Source organism: Schistocerca americana, chromosome 1, assembly GCF_021461395.2.
Source record: "Schistocerca americana isolate TAMUIC-IGC-003095 chromosome 1, iqSchAmer2.1, whole genome shotgun sequence".
NCBI classification, from domain to species: domain Eukaryota; kingdom Metazoa; phylum Arthropoda; class Insecta; order Orthoptera; family Acrididae; genus Schistocerca; species Schistocerca americana.
In genome coordinates this window covers 755,342,788-755,363,553 of record NC_060119.1, presented here as the reverse complement: position 1 = coordinate 755,363,553, position 20,766 = coordinate 755,342,788, and the positions used below count along the sequence as shown (strand labels likewise).

Here is a 20,766-nt window from a genome sequence, read left to right as displayed (position 1 = left end):
GTACAGTGTTTTTCTGTGCCGGATGGTGGCAACTGCTGGCTTGCAGATACAAGTCGGTATGAGCGGGTTTGTGGTACACACCATGACTGAAGGTACCAACTTCCTTCCTCTTAGATAGTACGTCTAGGAAAGGGAGTAGTCCATCTTTCCCCAATTCCATGGTGAATTTAATGATAGGGTGGCATGAGTTTAGATGGTCCAAGAAAACATCATCAAGCTTTTCCCTCCCATGGGGCCATATGACAAAGGCGTCATCCATGTTTCTGAAAAAGCATTTTGGTTGATCTGGGGTCGATGTAAGGGTGTCCTCTTCAAATCTTTCCATTAAAAGATTGGCCACCACCGATGAGAGGGGGCTGCCCATTGCCACGCCTTCCATTTGCTCGCAGAATTGACCCCCATATAGGAAGTACGTCAAAGTCAGTATGCGTCTGAATAAGTCCACGAGAGCACCGTTGTACATTTCTTCAATCAGCTCAAGTACATCACTCAGTGGTACACAGGTGAACAGGGAGATCATGTCGAAACTGACCATAATGTCAGTGTCTGAGATCTGTAGCTGCCTGAGGCATTGTAGGAAATCCTCTGAGTTGCAAATGTGATGGGCACACTTCCCTACATATGGTGAGAGCATCTTCTTAAGGTGTTGAGCAGTGAGGTAGGCGGCTACACCAATATTGCTGACTATTGGACGTAGAGGAACCGCTTCCTTGTGCACTTTAGGCAGGCCATAAAATCTGGATCATACTGGTGCTTTAGGCCTCAGCTGTTTAACATCAAGATACTGGGACAGCTTCAGCAAAGAATCTATTGAGATAAAGGTGGCAGAGAATTTCATTAACAGGGACACTGGTTTCCAGCTGAGCTTGGCTTGGAACCCAGCACTCCATCTTCTGAAGACGCAATGTAGGCAACATCCAGACCACAAGGGACACAAGTATAAAGAAGGAATTAGGGATGACAGCCCAGTACATGTAACAAAGGACGTATGTGAAATGGTACCTCAGACAACAGACACAATAGCTGAGGGCATTCTTTCGAGTCTCGCCCGACAATTTGAACGGAATTGGCTTGAAAATGACACTGCAGCCACTCCTGGGGGACAAGAACTTCGGACAGAACGCCTAACATGGCACACTACAGTAACAGAACGTCTCGATTCACAGAAGGTCTCAAATGGCTACAATCGGCAGATAAAACACTTTGCACAGCTTGGACGCCATTAAGAACTTAATTCCGCTGTATTGACAATGGATAATAGCCACAAAGTACGCACACAGCTTTCGGAACAGCCGCAGCTAGAAGAAAGCACTACAGCCGTTGCTATTGGCAGCCTCACACCACGGACAGAGCGCTAGACACGGTGCGGACCGCAGAGAGAACGCCTATCACAGCATAGCCATAAATACCAGACTCGTTCCACAGTGGAATCAGTATCGGTCAGCACCTGAAAAAGATCAAGTCACACAGTTGAAATATCATGCAAGGAAGACGCGAATAACTGTCAGAAACTCGATTAATCAACATGACTACGCCTTGCTGGAAAAGCCCGAAGAATTACAGAAATGATATGCTCAGAGGTGGCGCCCTCTACATCAATAGATTTTGTTTGCACCATACAAAATGTAAATCATCATCCAAGTGTGCTGAAATAATTTCAAAATTTCAGGTGAGAAATGAACGTACCAGTAGAAGACACATTAAAACTTTTGGTTGCTCATTTCTCCCTTGATTGTCCACAATTATTTTGACACACTTTCACAACCATTTACTTTTTGTACATTGGAAACAATTATGAGCTGACCAATATAACAGTCATCTGTTCACCATGTCGCCCGCCATAAATAATATTTTTATAGGCGATTTTCAAGAGTCAGCATGCTCCTTTCCACCTTTCCACCCATCCTGTTTCTTCTGATATGGTGACAATACATTTTTAATCTGACCACACAACAGTGAGAGGCTGCAGTAGTTTGCTGACTGTTTGAGTGGTATACACCTAACATAAGACTTTCAGAGGGGGGTGAAGAAGAAAAGGAAGTTACCTTTCCTAGATCTGTTTGTAGAATGGAAATCAGGTGGAAGACTTGGCCATTCTTGTACAGAAAATTTCAAACAAGGATAACCTCGGCTCTGAGATTAATCATCCGATGACAGTGTTCAGAAGAAATGGGTATTTTGTCCATGGTATAAGGTAAATGCTGTCAAGGAAACCAAGACACAATGCTGTTCAAGCAAGCCAAGAGGACCAACACATACTGTGGCTTCTAATCCATGGTGCAAGAACTGCTAACATAGGTAGAGACCTAAACAGGCAAGGAACGAGTCCTAAACAGGCAAGGAATCAGACCAGCCTTCCTGCCACCCAGTAAAATTAAAGAAATGTTGTGACCTGTCAAGGACAATCTTGGCCTGAGAGTTCTAGGCATTCACAAATTCCTTGCAAATGTGGCAAAAGCCATGTGAGCCTGTCCATGTTAACCACTGCCGATCGCTACATTGAGCTCAGCCAGGGTGTATACGTGGACAAGGAAAAAAAATTCCCGGATTTCTCCTGGATTTCCCGGTTAAAAATGCACTTTCTCCCGGGTAAAAACATACTTTTTCCCTGTTAACTGACAGTATATTTTCTCTTGGAACTATATAAGTCCTTTGAATGATTATGGTTTTATACACAGGAGTAGAATTTCCCGGTGCTTTATAAAACTAAACACAGGCAAAAAAACGTGGTTTGGAAAGATCTTTGATGTGCAGCAACATATATGCTGCATATTTTCGTATTATGAAAGTATAAATTCGAATTCCACCAAACACCGCATGTTACTTTTCGAAGCATTGAAATCGAGATTGCGATGCGCTTTTGTAAGCCAGTCATAGCTCATGTCAGTGATCTCGCCAGCCGATGACAGCGTGTATTCAGAGCTTAGGACACATGATGTAGTCAGCCAATAGCAACATCACTGTTAAGTAGCGCCAATGCACAAACAGAAAAAGTTAATGGTTTAAATTAATATACATAGTGTTGCTACATGAAACGCAAAGCTTTCACATATATTGGTCTGTAAGATTAATACGCTGCAAGAGAAGCTAAGCTTTCACATACAATGTTGGTCTTTTATGTGCGTATTACAATTTAAGATATATCACACAAATGTGATCGTAAAATTTTTAATAACGGCTTAAATGTCTGATCTTCTGGGCTCGAAATTCATCTAAATGGCTCGTCATCAAAGAGTTCATTTTTAAATGAGTGTCAAACGCTCTGTGAACTAAGAAATTCATCGTACATATTCACACATAACTCCGTTGTAACTGCCAGAATGGTACTTTGATGGCAAAGCTTTTCAAACCACCATTCGGAATATTTTCCCGCGAGCTGTTAGAAATAGGTTCGTTTCTGCAGTTGCCAGAGAGCGCCAGATGACAGCGTCACCGCGCTTGCGCAGCTACGATGTCGCAGGGAGCCCGTATGTTCGTACGTGTAAAACATTAAAAGATCGTACATTATGTCATAGAAGAAACAAAACATCAGAGGATACTCCAAGAGCATCGGAATTTCGAGACCCATACTAAAATGTCAACATTTAAAGTGCGCATTTGTATGTCCATATTCCCAGTTAAGTAGGCCACGACCTGACATTAAGCTTCTCAATGTGGTTTTCGGGATGTAAATTTTCTTGGAGTACCAGTACTGTGTTATCTCACATTTGGTTCTTTTTATGGCATAATGCCATATGTACTAGAAGTTGAAAACGTGCACTTGAAATGCAGCGAACAGTGTGTGGAATTAAAAAGAAAATTTCTTTAGCAAACCGACAAAAATAACTTCATTGTTCTGCAAGGCAATTAATGCTTGACTGTCAGAAAGGTGGAAATCAGAAATCTGTTTTGCTTTCATTTGACGTGAGAGCAGTAAACGAAGAGGAAACAGCAAAATCACTAAATGTAAACAAGGGTCACGTGGAGACTACCCACTACCCCACTGTAACTCAGCCCCGGGTCTACGATATTTCCGAACCGGTGCAATACCCCGCTACTGCCTCGAGTGTTTGAGATAGGACGTCAAAAATTTTTAAAAAATCGAATTTTCAAAAATATGTTCATTTTGTAGCGCACATCTTTCTGAAGAGTCTGACACATAAAACATGTGTTCGAGGAAATGTAAGACATGTTATTTGGTCGTAAGTGTGCCGAAGGGCATTGCCTCGCCTCCTCACACAGCATTCTTCTATCGTACGTCAGTGTGCTTCGTTCTGTGGAATTGCATATTTTGTAATGGGTGCCATCAAACCATATTCAGGACAGTGGAAATTAAAATGTCCTGTAGTGCCTCTCCTGCTTACAATTGGCCGGTTTGAAATCTTGTCCCTCTTCAGAAAATTTGCATTCTTTATTCCCTATCAGCTAACAACTTGCTGCCCTGTGTGACAAAATTAAATATAGGATACATAAATCCAGTAAAGACACGAGACAAGCAAGACAATACACATTTCTTCAATCCCTAGCTCCTAGAATTTTTTTCGCTTTAATCTTGCTACAGCTTTACATGGGTGCTTTCCTTTCAGCGAAAGAATCTATTACCTCATCAAAGTTCGTGAAATATTTTGCTACATGAAAAGTCGAAATGTCGTCTAATACTGAAAAGGCAGTTAATGCAAATAGGACCCAAGACTGGTGTGGTTTCCCAATCTGATCACGTCTATTTTGTCACTCTCTGCTAGATAAAAAGAAATAGGCCTTTCTAATACTGCAAAAATTGTAATACACACCAAATAAATGAGACTGTTTTGGCACAAACGGTCTTCTTTTTTGTAACGACAGAATACAATTCACAAAGTACCAATATCAAGTGCCTATTAGGCCTACTACAAGCAAAAAGCCTTACGTTAGGAAGTAGTTTCACACTTCATTCATACGCTCCAGTTTCTCAAGTATGAGATCGAAAAGTAGTAGTACGAAATTTTTATATAAACTTGGAATCGTCAAATTGTTCCATAATTTATATGTCGCCGTTTCTTCTCCTTCCTCGTTCTAACAAACAGTCTTGTTAGCACTAGTTCTGCAACTGTTCCTGCCAATATCAAAGCTTATTCGCAGGCTAACTCCACTAACTCTGTCAGAATCACTGGTTTAGTTATCTCGCGATTATTCTCCAGTTAGGCGTTGCTACATGTTCGTACAACGCGTATTCCACGCTTCTTCCATAATAGAATTTAAAGCGGCTGCTAGCTGGGGACTGCACAACTGGCCCTTACTAGTATAGCGATCTGCCCAAAAATTTTCTGTCAAAATTTCATTTTCTTAGATACACCGAGAAGGTAATACGTAATCTTTCTTACCTGTTATTCGTTTATTTCCACTCCTGTAGTCTGAATCTATGGATTTAGCTAGTAATTATAACAACGCTCATCATTCGCAAACCCAATCAACCACACAGACAGTGGTTGTCATTCATCCGTTTGGCCTTACTCCGCTCAGCTCGTATAGCCTCTTTTGTCTGTAGGAAACTTTATTTCTACATGCGACGAGGATTCCCCTGACAGAGACATCATGTACACTATGCACACATTCACAAATCAACTTACGATTGATTCAGAAATCAACTTAGAATGTGTCCAAAAATGTTCAAAAACTTCCTAAAGCCTTTGACACATTTTGCTGTTGGCAGACGCTTGTATGAGCACTGTGTTTTGTTGCTGTATATGGCGCATTTCCTTTGCAATTTAAGTTTTATTTACGTTTTTTTCTCTCTTTCATGTTTTATTGTTGCAGTATTATTCTGAAATAGCGGTATACAATAGTATCCTTTGTTAGAGTATCGGTTTGTGGTTATTCCTGATGTGCGGAGCGGCGGCGATCATTAAATAACACACCAACATGCATTAATACAACTTTATTATGCGAGAATATTTACAACGTCTTATACAGTCGGCAGCACACAACAGAATGGGAAGCAATATGGCGCCGCACAATAAGTCCACATGGGTCAGAGAGCCTGCTATGGCGGAGATATCTCACTCGTAGAGTCGATAGTCGCCCCCTTGCAGTGCGGAGCACGGTGGTGTGCCAAGTCCTGTGCCAGCCCGGTGGGGGTGGGACACTTGAAGGTCACAAAAGCACTTGTCCATGGTGAAATCACACGTACAACACTTGGGGGTAGGTGTAGCAAGCTCGACTGAAGCTAGGACATAATCCCTGTGCCAACAGGGTGGAACCACGGGTCGTCCGGCCCGTGATGTAGGCTGCAAGGGGGGCGGAAGGGGTGGGAGGGGTGGTGGGCCCGTCCAAATCACGATGGGATTCCTGGGAAAGAGGGCAGGCGTCGTGTACGTCGGGGTCACTTGCAGAGTGCTCCTGCAAGGTCCACGCAGGTTTCACCCGGTGGAGTGAAACAGTTACTGGTTTGCCGTTGTTAAGTATCGACAATGTGGAAGGGCCTCGGGACAGGACTTTAAACGGACCAGTGTAGGGAGGCTGCAGGGTTGTCCGTACTGTGTCGTCACGTAACATGATAAATTCACATGTGGCCAGTTCCTTACGCACGAACACACGAGGCCTACAGTGGGCAGATGGCAAGGGAGGTTTGATGAGCACGATGTGCCCTCGGACGCTCTCGACGAGTGCTGGGAGGTCGGAAGAGCTTGGTAGCGGCGTATCCTCGACGAATTCAGCTAGTAAAACCAGAGGCTCCCCGTAAAGAATCTCGGCGAGGGAGGCTTGCAAGTCCTCTTTGTGTGCGGTGCAGAGGCCTAGCAAAACCCAGGGGAGAGATTCAGACCACTGGTCACCATGGCACATAAGTGCGGCTTTAAGCGTGCGGTGCTAGCGCTCCACAAGTCCATTGGCCTGGGGGTGATAAGCGGTTGTGTGAAACTTTGCGACGCCACGGTGCGAACAGAGGGAGGCGAACAGCTATGATTCAAACTGCCTACCTTGGTCGGTGGTCAGTGAGGTAGGGCTTCCGAATCAGGAAATCCAAGTGGCAATGAAGGGCCGAGCCACAGACTCAGCCAAAATATCTTCCAAAGGGACTGCCTCGACCCATCTAGTGACCCTATCAATAACGGACAGGATATATTGAAAACCCTTGGAGGGAGGGAGGGAGGGAGGGAGGGGACCTACAATATCAATATGGGCATGTCGCAGACGTCCTTTAGATATGTCGAAAGTGCCTGGCGGAGGAAATGCATGGCGGTCCACTTTAGCTCTCTGACACGGTATGCAGGCGCGAGCCCACATCCTACAATCATGTTTAACACTGGGCCAGATGTACCTTTCCGTGACCAATCTGGTGGACGCTTTGATGCCTGGGTGAGCTAGGTAGTGGAGTGCAACAAAAACAGAGTGGCGGAGAGCTGCAGGTACGAGAGGGCGGGGGCTACCAGTGGAAACATCACACCAGACCGGTTCTATGGTGCTGGGGAATGCAAGTTGTTCCAGTTTGAGGGAAGAGGTTGTGTTTTGTTGCAAGGCACGAATATCGGGGTCTTCGGTTTGCCGGCGGGCCAGGTTGGTAAGGTCAAGTGGGGGTAGTGATGATGTCGACACGAGACAGGTAGTCAGCGACTACACTGTCAGCGCCTCGGATATATTGTGCATCAGTGGAATATTGGGATATGAAATCCATATGGCGGAAGCATTGTGGGGGGAGATCGCATGAGAGGTTACGGATTGCATCTGCCAAGGGTCTCTGATATGTATAAATCGTGAACGGGCGACCCTCGACATCGGCTCTGAAATATTTGACTGCCTCGTACAGGGTGAGGAGTTCACGGTCGAAAGCGGACCATTTGGACTGGGATTTGGTTAATTTCTTGGAGAAGAAACGGAGGGGTTGGGGGGTATCCAATACATGTTGCTGAAGGACCGCACCAATTGCAGTGTCGCTCGCATCAGCTGTAATAGAAATTGGTGAGTCGGGAGCGGGGTGAGTGAGTGTGACAGCTTTAGAGAGGGCGGTTTTGAGATTTTTGAATGAATCGGCCATCTCCAGTGTCCAAACGAGTTTGTGTTTGCCTTTAGTATCCTTACCCGCCAGAGCGTCAGTCAGAGGGATCTGGATAGATGCAGCATGGGGCAGGTAGCACCTGTAGAAGTTCACCATGCCTAGAAAACGACGAAGTTCAGCGAAGTCCTCTGGGGAAGGGAGGCTAAGTATGAGTTCAACCCGAGAGGAGGTAAGTCAGACACCCTTGGCCGTGACTGTGTGACCTAAGAAGGTGACCTCAGGACTGCTAAGCTGAGACTTCTCGTGGTTGATCTCCACCCCATTAGCAGCGAGCAGTGCAAGCACTCTGGAAACATGGAGAGGGTGTTCCTCAGGTGAGGGAGAGAAAATCAGAATATCGTCTAAGTAGGCACACACGAAAGGGAGGTCCAACAACAGAGTGTCAATGAAGCGTTGCCATGTATGTGCGGCGTTTTTGAGACCATATGCCATGGAACAGTACTCAAAGAGGCCAAATGGAGTGATTATGGCTGTCTTGGGGATGTCATCGGGGAACATGAGAATCTGATGATATGCTTTGCTACAATCGAGAACGGAGAAGATCTGGGAACCATGCAACATCTGGGTGAAATCTTGAATGTCGGGGATAGGGTAGTTATCGATGGTAGTGCGTGCGTTAAGAGCACGATAATCACCACAGAGGCAGAAAGTACCGTCCTTCATCAGCACAAGATGGATTGGTGACGACCAGTTACTATCAGATTGACGGAGAATGTTGGAATCCAAAAGATCTTTAACAATGTCTTTAGCACGGCGAAGTTTCTGCGTGTTTAGGCGGCGCGGCTTATGCCGCACAGGGGGTCCTTCAGTTGTGTTTATTCTGCGGCGTGATTTCCGGAATTGCACGCAAAAACGTAGGAGTGGCAGGGGGGGTAGGGGCAGGGGGGGTAGGGGCAGGGGGGGTAGGGGCAGGGGGGGTAGGGGCAGGGGGGGTAGGGGCAGAGGCTGGCCAAACCGTTAATGGGATCACAGCTGCGGCACAATGACCAGGCTGCGGAGGCTTGTCCACGATTGCAAGAGTGGGTGTGCGGAGTTGTAGAAGCTGCTCTTGTGTCTGCAACAGTTGTGCATGGACTTCGTCAATGCGAACACGCAGGTCAACATTCTGAGTGCGCAATGCATCAACGTCTGAACGCTCGCGCAAGAAAGCTGAGAGAGCAGAAGAAAGGTTTGTAGCAAGTGACATACACTCTGAAAGGACAGAGTGTGAACAGTCAATAGGAACTTCAGGCTGAGGGGGGAATGTTGTGACACACCAGGAACACTCGAACCGGAGACGTGAGTCAGATGGCCGGCTTGCAGATTAGGGGAGAGGGCATAGTGATGAAGAAAATCGAGGCCGAGTACAAGTGCATCAACTTCCGCAGCGTAAAATGTCCAGGTGAAAACCTGATCTGGGGCAAATTTAAGCAGGAGATGTGAGGAACCTAGCACCGGAATCGGGGAATTGTTAGCAGCTATCAGTGGCGGTGCACATAAGGGATCTATGTTACGGGCGAGGGAGGGTGGGATAACACTAATGTCAGCTCCAGTGTCCACTAGAAAACGAAGTTCGGTGTTGGTGTCCTCGACGAAGAGGCGCGAAGCGGAAGACAGTGCAGCAGGCGTCGAACGAGATGCCGGTAGGCGCCGAGAGGCAGCGCGGCGGGACGTGGCGCCTAGACGTGCCCGCCTAAAGCGTTTGGGAAAGTGCACGGGGGCTTGCAGTTGCGGGCCGCATCACCAAATTTAGTGTGGAACCAGCAATAAGGAGGGCCAGCTTGCGGTGCAGGAGCATGGCTGGGCGGTGAGGCAGCCAGCTGCACGGCCGGAGTGTACTCAGGTGCTCGCTCGGCCGTCTCCAGTGACCTTTGGGGCGGCAACGTAAAAGTAGGTGGTGCGGTCGGGCGATCACGGGGTGACGGGGACGTTGCTTGCGCTAACAGCATGGCGCGTGTCCTGCCGCAGCGAGGCTTGGCTTCTGTTACTGCATAATGCATGGGGGCGGCGGATGCCGGACTCGAATGCTGGAGGTACCAGTGTTGAATGATGCTATAGGCACAGCCGGCGATAGGCAGGCGTACTTCGAGGGGCTCAGAGACATGGGACAATAACTGCAGTTGTAGCTCAGAAGGAAGTTTAAGCAGCCAAATTGTCCAAAGTGCAACGTCTGGTAGAAAGTCTGTGTCCTCAACGGCTTGTAAGTGGCGCCACAGCTGTGATGGGGTTCGGTTGTCGATGTGTTCCTCATGGATGATGTGTTGGATCGACTCAGCAGGGGGACTGGATAAGCGTTCAACGATACAAGCTTTAGCAAATTCGTACTTATTCTGCATGGGAGGCGAAAGCAGCAGGTCACTAATAAGATCTGTGTGATCGTGCAGGTGACTAAGAAGGCACACAAATCGGGCTCCGTCGTCTAGCATGCCGTGAATGTCCAACATTTTATCCACCAATGCAAACCATGTCTTAGGGTTCTCCGTTTGTAGGGCTGGCAGTTTTGGGAATCTGCTAGGCGCGAGGTACTGAGGAACGGTCGGTGCAGCGAATGCACTACTTGGAGGTGCAGACGGTGTAGCAGTGTAGAGTGGTGCCAAATCGGGATTGTAGGCACCAGGAGACTGGCACACAGTAGCTGTACTAATCTGGTTATTAGGGACAAAACCACACGATATAAAAACAGCAGGAGTGCAAGAAGAGAGTTCAGTCTTGACATGTGAGTTTGGTTGCATAGTGTAGGCAGGTACAGTTGCTGGGGCCCCGGCTGGTGGGGGCACGGTTGGGTGCGGAAGACTCTCCAGTACTGTGGAGACAGGTGCAGTTAGGACTGGTGAGCACGCGACCAGTGTTTGCCAAGCGAAAGAACCCGGCACGGAAGTCGATAAAATGTTGTGGACCGGCGCGGGTGGGGGGGCCGGTGCCGCCGCGGGCGCGGGTGGTAGGCATGCCGGAGCTGTTAACAACGGGTTCGGGAGTGTAGCGGGCGCGGTTGAAACCGACGCGGCAGAGACGGACGAAACCGTCAGGAAAACATGCGGAAGACGAACAGGAGCCGGGATGGAGCGCGGCGCGGGAGACGCGGCTGCATCATACCTGAGCGGTTGTAAGATGTCCGTGGAGAGTTGCGTAGTCTGTGGCTGTGGAGCAGACGTCATGTGTGGGTGCAGCAGATGAGCAGGAATGGCAGGTGCTGGCAGTGCTGGGGCGTCGATAAGCAGAATGCAGTCCGACGGTCGTGACGCAGCCGTAGTCACGGGAACATGCTGCGGCAGCCAAGCGGGAACCGTTGAGTTTATCTCGGGGTCACGTAGGTAAAAATCCGGTTGACAGCAGAGTTCACTTTGGCACTGAAACTGCGGCATGATTTCCGGAATGGATTCATTTTCCGCTTTGAAAAACTGCATCTGAGAAGTCGCATCACAGGGACTGAACGGTTGTTGAAACATTGTTCGTAGCACAATACAAATCACTGTTAATAGCACTCGCGAATTGAACTAAAACAGATTGGGGTCACCAATGTGGTTATTCCTGATGTGCGGAGTGGCGGCGATCATTAAATAACACACCAACATGCATTAATACAACTTTATTATGCGAGAATATTTACAACGTCTTATACAGTCGACAGCACACAACAGAATGGGAAGCAATATGGCGGCGCACAATAAGTCCACATGGGTCAGAGAGCCTGCTATGGCGGAGATATCTCACTCATAGAGTCGATAGTCACCACAGTTTCTTGCCAGTCAAAATCACAGAAATTTAACTGAAAACAAGAACAATGAAAACTTCCCGGAATTCTAAAAAATTTCCGGGTTTTTCCCGGTTTTCTCTTGGATGAAAAAATTCCCGGGTTTTTCTCGAATCTCCTGGTTGTCCCGGATCGTATACACCCTGTCAGTATCACGTTAAATATAGATATTTGAAAAAGATCAGTTGTGGCCAGGTCCAGACTGTTAAATAAACACATATTATTGTTTTAAAAAATCAGAATACTTCTCATGCATCAAACTAATGGAACTATGATCAGGGAAGCAGCTGAAATTGACCTATGTGAAAACAACTTCAATAGACACACACAAGCTACGCACTTAGCAATGCGTGGAAGCGTGCACTCAATAAAAAATAAAAGAGAGACAGACAGAGAGAGAGAAAAGATGAAGGCTTCTGGCAGTTTACTGGTTGACATGAGAGATGGCGCTGCAAGCAATGCTGGATAAAGCATAAATAAAATCTACAGATGTAGAGGGTTGCACTTCAGTACATGCCATTTCCGTGGTGTCACTGATGTAATCCAGGAAATCAGATGCCATCCTCTGGGTATAAAAATGTGAGCCTCGCCAGTTTCACAACGGTCAGACTTAGCCCCAAACGATAATGATGTAGGCAGTCGTTGAAATCGTGGGATTTTATCCAAAACACATCAAGTAAACCGAGGACTCTTGATGCAACAAAGTACTATGATGTACACAATCACATTATAAGACACAAAACTTATTTGCATTTGGATTTGTACTTTTGGTGCAGAGAAGAGTTAGGCCTATGTACCCTTATGCATTCACAAGCTCAGATTTAAAAATTATATGAGGCACTGAGAACCAGAAACATTTCAAAGGAAAATTAATAACATCTAGATCATTAGACACTCATTCTATATATTATCTGAACATCTAGACTGAATGACTGACAATTTCTGTTGGATATTTGGCAAGTGTTCATTGTAAAGCGGTATGAGAAGCAGTAATGTATTTAAAACGTACTATGCATTTTACAGATGTTGGTAACTATTTACTTTCAATATCCCATTGTAAAGAAGCAAATAACTACCTCAAAATGGGATAAACAGCAGTCTTTTAATATAACTGAAGCAGCAGTTGTGTAATTTCATCTCAAATCATACAAGACATGTCAAATCATGATCATGAGTTTATCTGGAAAAAAATGTGTTAGACCTCTATACCATATGTGTTATAAATAAAATATTTTCATTTTATCATGGTCTTTGTAAATGGTAGAGTCCTCTGAAAAATTTGTAGTTTGTAAATAACTCTTAAAACCACAGTACATATGCCAGATGTTCTGCTATACAGCTCCCTCTTTATATGTTCAAATTTAGTTCACATACACACACTTTTGGGCTTTCTTTTAAGTCACTAATTTAAAAAGAAAATACAAAAATTTAATTTTTCTACTTAATTTTTTTTTTCTAATTTGGAAAATCAGAGAATGCAAACTTCTTTGTTATATTACCAGATACAACTGATACATGAACAATATCTTCTCTACTCCAGCTATCTGTGTTGTGTAAATATATGTTTCTTAAATTAAAAAAAAAAAAAAATCACATTTTTATGAGTTTTTATGAATTTTATGCTCGAAAACCCTGATCACAATACTGGTTAAAATTGCACAATTTATTGCTTGGTTAATATTTTAGTAGTTACTGCAATCAAATAGCGAAATATTTTGCTGTGTAAAGTATTAACAATTTGTAAAATATCATGATTGAATTTCTAGTGTAAAATATGAATGTTGGCGACACTGTTTCCAACTCTCTTCTGTTTATAACAAATGAGTGACAACTTCCACATGACTCCTACTGCATAAAGTTGTGTGTCCGATTTGAACTTCTTGTAAGATACAATGTCAGTTAGAAAATACAGTAATGAAAGGGTGAGGAGTGTGGACTATGAAAAAGCCACAAGATGGAGGTATTTAAGAAAATTGAAAAACACAATTGTTGGAAATCTGTCAGAGTTATTGCAAAAATATGTTGGTCCTCATGTAACAGTGTTACCATCACATTCACTGTGCAGAAATTGCTAAACTCACTACAAGAAGACATTCTGTGATAATCCATTTGAATGATCACCATCACAGGAGTGCAAAACTAATGAAGACACTGCAGATGTTTATGTTCTTGGGTGTGAAGGAGCTAACGCACTGAATGCTATTTCTGTTGTAACCCCCAATATATTCCTCCTTAAGTGCCCAAGCAAGATAAGAAGCATAAGAGGAAAACGGTTATGTAAAAAGGAAAGCGGAAGAATTTTAAACAAGTTTTACGCAAGCAACATCTTCAAAACTTTGTGAAGTATATAATGCTGATGCACTTGGCGCAGAACCTGAAGACAAGGACGTGCACCCGATGCGATGTGTGGTTTCAAACTGTACCCACTGCCATCTCGGCAGCCACCTATACTGAGAAGGTACAATTACTGACACTGATATCCATTCAAGCAGCAGATACTGAATTACACCCCAACTGCCTCACATCACTTAATTCAAAAAGCTGATAAAATACAGAATGAAAAAGGTATTCGAGTATGCCCAGACACCAACTATGGGCATCCACTACAACATGATACATTTAATTTTTGTCCGGGCTATTATACTGTAGTTGAATTCATTTCATCATAAAACCAACATCTCGTCCCCATCCGCAGAGGACATTTTCAAGGAGGATTGTAGCTTCTTTGAATGTCTGATTCACACCCTTACCCGCTACTGTCTAGAGCAAAATTCCACTACTGCACATCTTGTGTTTTGAATTCGTGAGCACAACTGACCACTGTCAACTGCTTTCGTCCGCTTTTGCTATCACCCCACAGTAATAATAATAATGGCGTGAGACGAGGAATTCCCGTCGGGTAGACCGCTTGCCTGGTGCAAGTCTTTCAATTTGACGCCACTTCGGCGACCCCACAGTGGAAGCCTTGTACAAATCCTCTACAGCACCAGAATCCAGATGTCATTCAGTCCTGTAACAGCAGATCTGTCATGTCTGCTCATCTGAATTTCCCTTGTGCTCTTCTAGTTATTTGTTGATCGTTCTTTTATAATACCTACATACACCTCACCAAAACTACACGGAATCTATAAATTCCTGATTTTACAGAGGTTGGCAAGCATCCTCGGCTAATTTTTGGTGATCTTGTATCTTCTGAGTGGGCTTGTATATTACCGTGACATTCCACTTCTTCAAGATTTTTCCTATGTGGTCAGTAACGAAATTAAGGGAAGGCTGGAAAACTTTTGATTTTATCATTGCTTGAGCATTGCTATGATTTCTATGCAGTGCTCTTAACGCTCTCTTCACCTCGGCAAACGAATAACCATTATTAAGCAATGCGCTGGCGAGCTGTTTTAATTCTTCATCAAGCAGCTCTGGTTCACATATTTTCCTTGCTCTATCTGCCAACATTTTTATGAGGCAGGCGTAAGATGGTAGCTTGGGCCACATGGTTTACCAAAAACACATAATACAGACCTTTACCTACACTGGGATTATAATCACCCACGACAAAAGCACGGCATCATAAAAACATTGCCGGATAGAGCATGGAAAATCTGAAAACCAGAGCTTCATGATGCAGAATTAAAAAATCTCACCAGTGCATTGCTCAAGAATGGTTATTTGTTTGCTGAGTTGAAAAGACCATTAAGAGCACTGCTTAACACTCACAGCAATGCTCAAGCGCCACTGAAACCGAAAGTTTTCCTGCCTTTCATTAAGGATGTTGCTGGCCGCATAGAAAAATTCTTGAAAAAGCAGAACATCCTGGCAATCTACAAACCCAGCTGGAGGGTACAAGATCACCTAAAATCAGCCAAGGATGCTTGCCAACCGCTGGAAAAATCAAGATTATAGGATTCCGTGATAGTTGTGGAGAGGTGTACGTGAGTACTACAAAAATAAGTCAAAAATCGACTAGAAGAGCATAAAGGCAATTGCAGAAGAGAGGGAGATTGACAGATTAGCTATTGTGGAACATGCTTTGCAGCCAGGAGACCACAACATTCATTTTGATAGGACTCAAATACTGGCAGCCATAAGCAGATACCAAGACAGGATATAGAGAGATGCCACAGAGATTGTAAAACACCTCAAAAATTTCAATAGGAAGGAGGACAGAATGAAATTGAATGACATCTGGTTTCTGGTGCTGAAGAAGATTCGTACCAGGCTTCCACCATGGTTTGATAGCAACAACAGACGACAGCAGTTGGCAATGGCTAATTGCACTCACATATTCAAAACATGTAACGTCACGCCACTGCACAGAAGCAAAATTTTTCTGTAGTCAGTAGTGGGCCAGGGTGTGTTTTGGACATTCAAAGAAGCTATGATCCCCGCTGAAAATATCCTCTGCAGATGGGGATGAAATGTTGCGTGTTAAGGTAAAATCCATTCACCATGACATAAAAGCCTGGAACATTTTACTAACTGTAATATTGCCTAATTGATGACAAAGACTGCAGAAGGCAAAGTCTTAATCAGACTGATGTTATCTCTGTTTGTAAAAATGGTTAAAAAATTTAAAAAGGTAAAAAATTATATTTAATAAGATCAGTGTGAGAAACATATCTCTTAATGAAAAAGAAGAACTCAAATTTAGAAACTGGTTTCACAAAATTCTACTCCTTATGACCAAAATGGGTAAAATACCAGCCAGTGAAGGAAATACGCATGTGTATTTACTGCATTAATTTGAAATTTATTTGTTTCGGCATATGTTGTCTCATGGGGAAGAAGTGCAGAGAGATGGTGCTGACGCTTTTGTGTATATGTCAAGAGCCACAAGATAAATGTTGGTTACAGGAGTGTGCAATGTGTCCTGGTGCTGAAGGGATGATCGTTGAAGGAATGGGTCATAAAGGAGTACCTCACTATCATATCTGCAGGATTCAGAGACAGGCTATAGCACAGGTAAAATCAGTCACATCCCAGAACAATAACACATTAGTTTTTCATTTCGAGTTTGCTCAGAACTGCTCCATTGCTTCGCAGCAGCAAGTTCAAAGTTACCACTTGCACACATCACAAGTGTCTATATTTACATGTGTTGCTCACTTCCTTGGAACATAACACTGTTTTTCTGTTGTCACTGATGATATACATGACAGTGCACATGCATGCTATGCTGTTGGCATGATAACTGATGACATAGCATCTGGAGGCCATGCATTTCCTAAACATGCGTATGCGACTGATGGTGCAGTATCAAACAATGGAAAATCCAGGATGGAATGCAACAATACCAGAGAAGGAAAGTTGCTACTCACCATATAGCGGAGATGCTGAGTTGCGATAGGCACAACAAAAAGATTCACACGGTTAAAGCTTCCAGCCATTAAAGCCTTCGTCAGCAGTAGACACACATACACACACGCACACACATACACTCTCACAAACGCAACCAGCACACATGTCTGCAATCTCGGAGAGCTGAAACCACACTGCGAGCAGCAACACAAGTCCAGGGTGGGAGTGGCGACTGGATAGGGTTAAGGAGGAGGCTGGGGCGGGGAGGGGGAGGGATAGTATGGTGGTAGTGGCGGACAGTGAAGTGTTGCAGTTTAGACGGAGGACCGGAGAGAAGGTGCGGAGGGGGGAGGGGGTAAGTAGTGGAAAGGAGAGAAATAAAAAGAAGAAATTAAAAGACTGGGTGTCGTGGTGAAATGACGGCTGTGTAGTGCTGGAATGGGAACAGGGAGAGGACTGGATGGGTGAGGAAAGTGACTAACGAAGGTTGAGGCCAGGAGGGATACGGGAACATAGGATGTATTGCAGGGAAATTCCCCACCTGCGCAATTCAGAAAAACTTGTGTTGGTGGGAAGGATCCATATGGCATAGGCTGTGAAACAGACATTGAGATGAGGGATATCATGTTTGGCAGCGTGTTCAGCAACAGGATGGTCCACTTGTTTTTTGGTCACAGTTTGTCAGTGGCCGTTCATGTGGACAGACAACTTATTGGTTGTCATGCCTACATAGAATGCAGCACACTGGTTGCAGCGTTGGTTGTAAATCACTTGGCTGGTTTTACAGGTAGTCCTGCCTTTGATGGGATAGGTGATGTTAGTGACCGGACTGGAGTAGGTGGAGGTAGGAAGTTGTATGGGACAGGTCTTGCATCTAGGACTATTACAGGGATATGAGCCATGAGGTAAGGGATTGGGAGGATGGGTTGTGTAAGGATGGACGAGTAGATTCGGTGGACGGCAGAATACCATGGTAGGAGAGGTGGGAAGGATAGTGGGCAGGATATTTCTCATTTCAGAGCACGACAAGAGGTAATCAAAACCCTGGCAGAGAATGTAATTCAGTTGCTCCAGTCCCGGATGGTACTGAGTTATGAGGGGAATGCTCCTCTGTGACCAGACTGTGGGATTTTGGGAGGTGGTGGAAGACTGGAAAGATAAGGCACGGGAGATTTGTTTTTGTACAAGGATTGTTGTAACTGCGACTGGAACGGTCGCGGGGTTGAAATGACAGAAAGCCCAGCGGGACCCGCGGAGCGGCCCACGAACAACCACACAATGACAGAGGACGGACAAGACCTACGAAGGACAGAACAAACAACAACAAGATCGAAACAACGGAGTCACAAGGAAACTTAACAACCACGTCCACTCGTACACAGAACAAGAAAGTAAGTAAGCTGTCTAATGCGAGGCGATGTGTCCACAGACGTATTCAAGATTAGACTTGATGGCTGAGTGAGAGGCAGGTGCTTAAATACTTTATCGGGGGCGCCGTCATTGGCCGCTGGAACCACATGTTCCACTGTGGCACCATCACACTAAATGCAGGCCAGGAGGCATGCACCGCCACAGCTTACGGTGCGATGGTGCAGAGACCTCTTGGTCTTCGACGCCCATGACGTCTAGCGGGGATTCAAATTCCGCAACACGCGGTACCAGAGAATGGAAGGATAATTACGGTCACTGAAGACTTCAGTGAGACTCTCCGTATATTTAGAGAGGGACTGCCCGTCACTGCAGATGCAATGACCACGGGTGGCTAGGCTGTACGGAAGAGACTTCTTGGTATGGAATGGGTGGCAGCTGTCAAAGTTGGAGGTACTGCTGGTGGTTAGTAGGTTTGATATGGATGAAGGTACTGATGTAGCCATCTCTGAGGTGGAGGTCAACATCTAGGAAGGTGGCTTGTTGGGTTAAGTAGGACCAGGTGAAGCAAATGGGAGAGAAGTTGTTGAGGCTCTGGAGGAATGTGAATAAGGTGTCCTAACCTTCAATACAGATAGCAAAGATGTCATCAATGAATCTAAACCAGGTGAGGGGTTTAGGATTCTGGGTTTTTAGGAAGGATTCCTCCAGATGGCTCATGAACAGGTTAGCATAGGATGGTGCCATGTGAGTGCCCATAACCGTACTGTGGATTTGTTTGTAGGTAATGCCTTCAAAGGAGAAGTAATTGTGGGTGAGGATATAGTTGGAGACTAGGAAGGAGGTGGTTGGTTTGGAATCCATAGGGCACCTGGAAAGGTAGTGTTCGATAGCAGTAAGGCCATGGGCATTAGGAATGTTAAGTGTACAGGGAGGTGGCATCAATAGTGACGAGCAGGGCACCTGCGGTAAAGGGACAGGAACTGTGGAGAGTCAGTCGAGGAAATTTACAGGATGATAGGTTCCGGGTAATAGGTTGAAGGTGTTGGTCTACGAGAGCAGAGATTCTCTCAGTGGGAGCACTTTAACCGGCAGCTATAAGATACTTCCACCAACAAACCATGCCACAGTGATCCCATTCCAGTAATCCAGCAGGATCTCCAGTCACTACTCAAATCCTTAGGCCCATCACAGAACCTCTCCCCAGAGTCCATCTCTCTACTTACCCCTACCACTCCCCGCACTCCCACCTTCTACGTGCTTCCTAAAGTCCATAAACCCAACCACCTAGGACACCCCATTGTGGATCCTTCTATCACTCAACGGACTAATCTCATGAGGTAATCAGATATTTTAGAGAAAACCTCAGTTAACTTGTAAGTAAGTTCCCCAATCGTACTGTAATCATCAGTGGAGACTTCAATCATCCAACATTTAACGGGGAAAATTACGGTTTTCTTAGTGATGGGCATGATAAGGCATCCTGTGAAAGTTTACTAAATGCCGTCTCTGAAAACTACCTTGAACAAATAGTTAGGAACCCCACTCATTATGGAAATATATTGGACCTAATGGCAGCAAACAGACCTGACCTCTTTGAGGACGTCCACGTGGAAACTCATCTAAGTGACCACGACACAACTGTGGCAACAATGATTACAAATGTACAAAGGCCAACTAAAACAAGTAGAAAGATATATATGTTCAGTGAACTACATAAAAATCAGTAGTGTCATACTTCAATGAGGAACTGAAACTTTCAGCATATGGCAGAAGCTTGTAGAGGAACTCCGCCTCACGTTTAAAAGAATAGTTAACCATGTACTGGATAGATAAGTACCTAGTATAACAGTTCATAATAGTATACAGTCACTGCAAAGAAACTTCTAAAGAAACAGGTTACTGCATAACAAATATAAAACAAAGCATAGGGCTATAGATAGAGAGATGCTAAATGAAACAAGTTTCGCCGTCAAGAGAGCAATGTGCATTAATTCAATGAGTACCGTAGCAGAATATTGTCAAATGAAATTTCACAAAATCCAAAGAAATTCTGGTCGTATGTAAATGTTGTTGGTGGCACCAAAGTTAGTGTCCAATCCCTAGCAAATGAGACAGGATCTGAAATTGAGGGTAGTAAAGCAAAAGCTGAAATGCTTAACTCCACTTTCAAATGTTCCTTTACAAAGGAAAACTTAGAAGAATTGCCCCAATTTAGTCCTCGTACCACTTAAGAGATGAATGAAGTAAGTATTAGTATTAGTGGTATTCAGAAACAGCTGAAATCATTATAATTGAATAAAGCCCCATGACCTGATGTAATCCCTGTCAGATTCTCTATTGAATTTGTGCCAGAGTTAGCCCC

The 20,766-nt window shown here is 44.7% G+C and overlaps 1 protein-coding gene across 5 annotated transcripts in view; it reads right to left on the bottom strand.

Annotated features, from left to right (window-relative positions):
- Positions 1–20,766, bottom strand: part of LOC124611465 (mannose-6-phosphate isomerase) — a 114,302-nt gene that overhangs the window by 88,566 nt on the left and 4,970 nt on the right. Inside the window, exon 1 of one of the 5 annotated variants that reach the window (XM_047140251.1) lies at positions 12,256–12,542. The exons of 3 other annotated variants lie outside the window; for them this stretch is intronic. Coding sequence is in view for 1 of the 2 variants with exons in the window: in XM_047140247.1 (XP_046996203.1) it covers positions 11,081–11,142 (62 nt within the window). In the remaining variant the exon portion in view is untranslated. Of the gene's footprint in view, positions 1–11,080; positions 11,251–12,255; positions 12,543–20,766 lie in introns of those variants that run through there. One more of the 5 variants, XM_047140247.1, reaches the window with a different exon arrangement.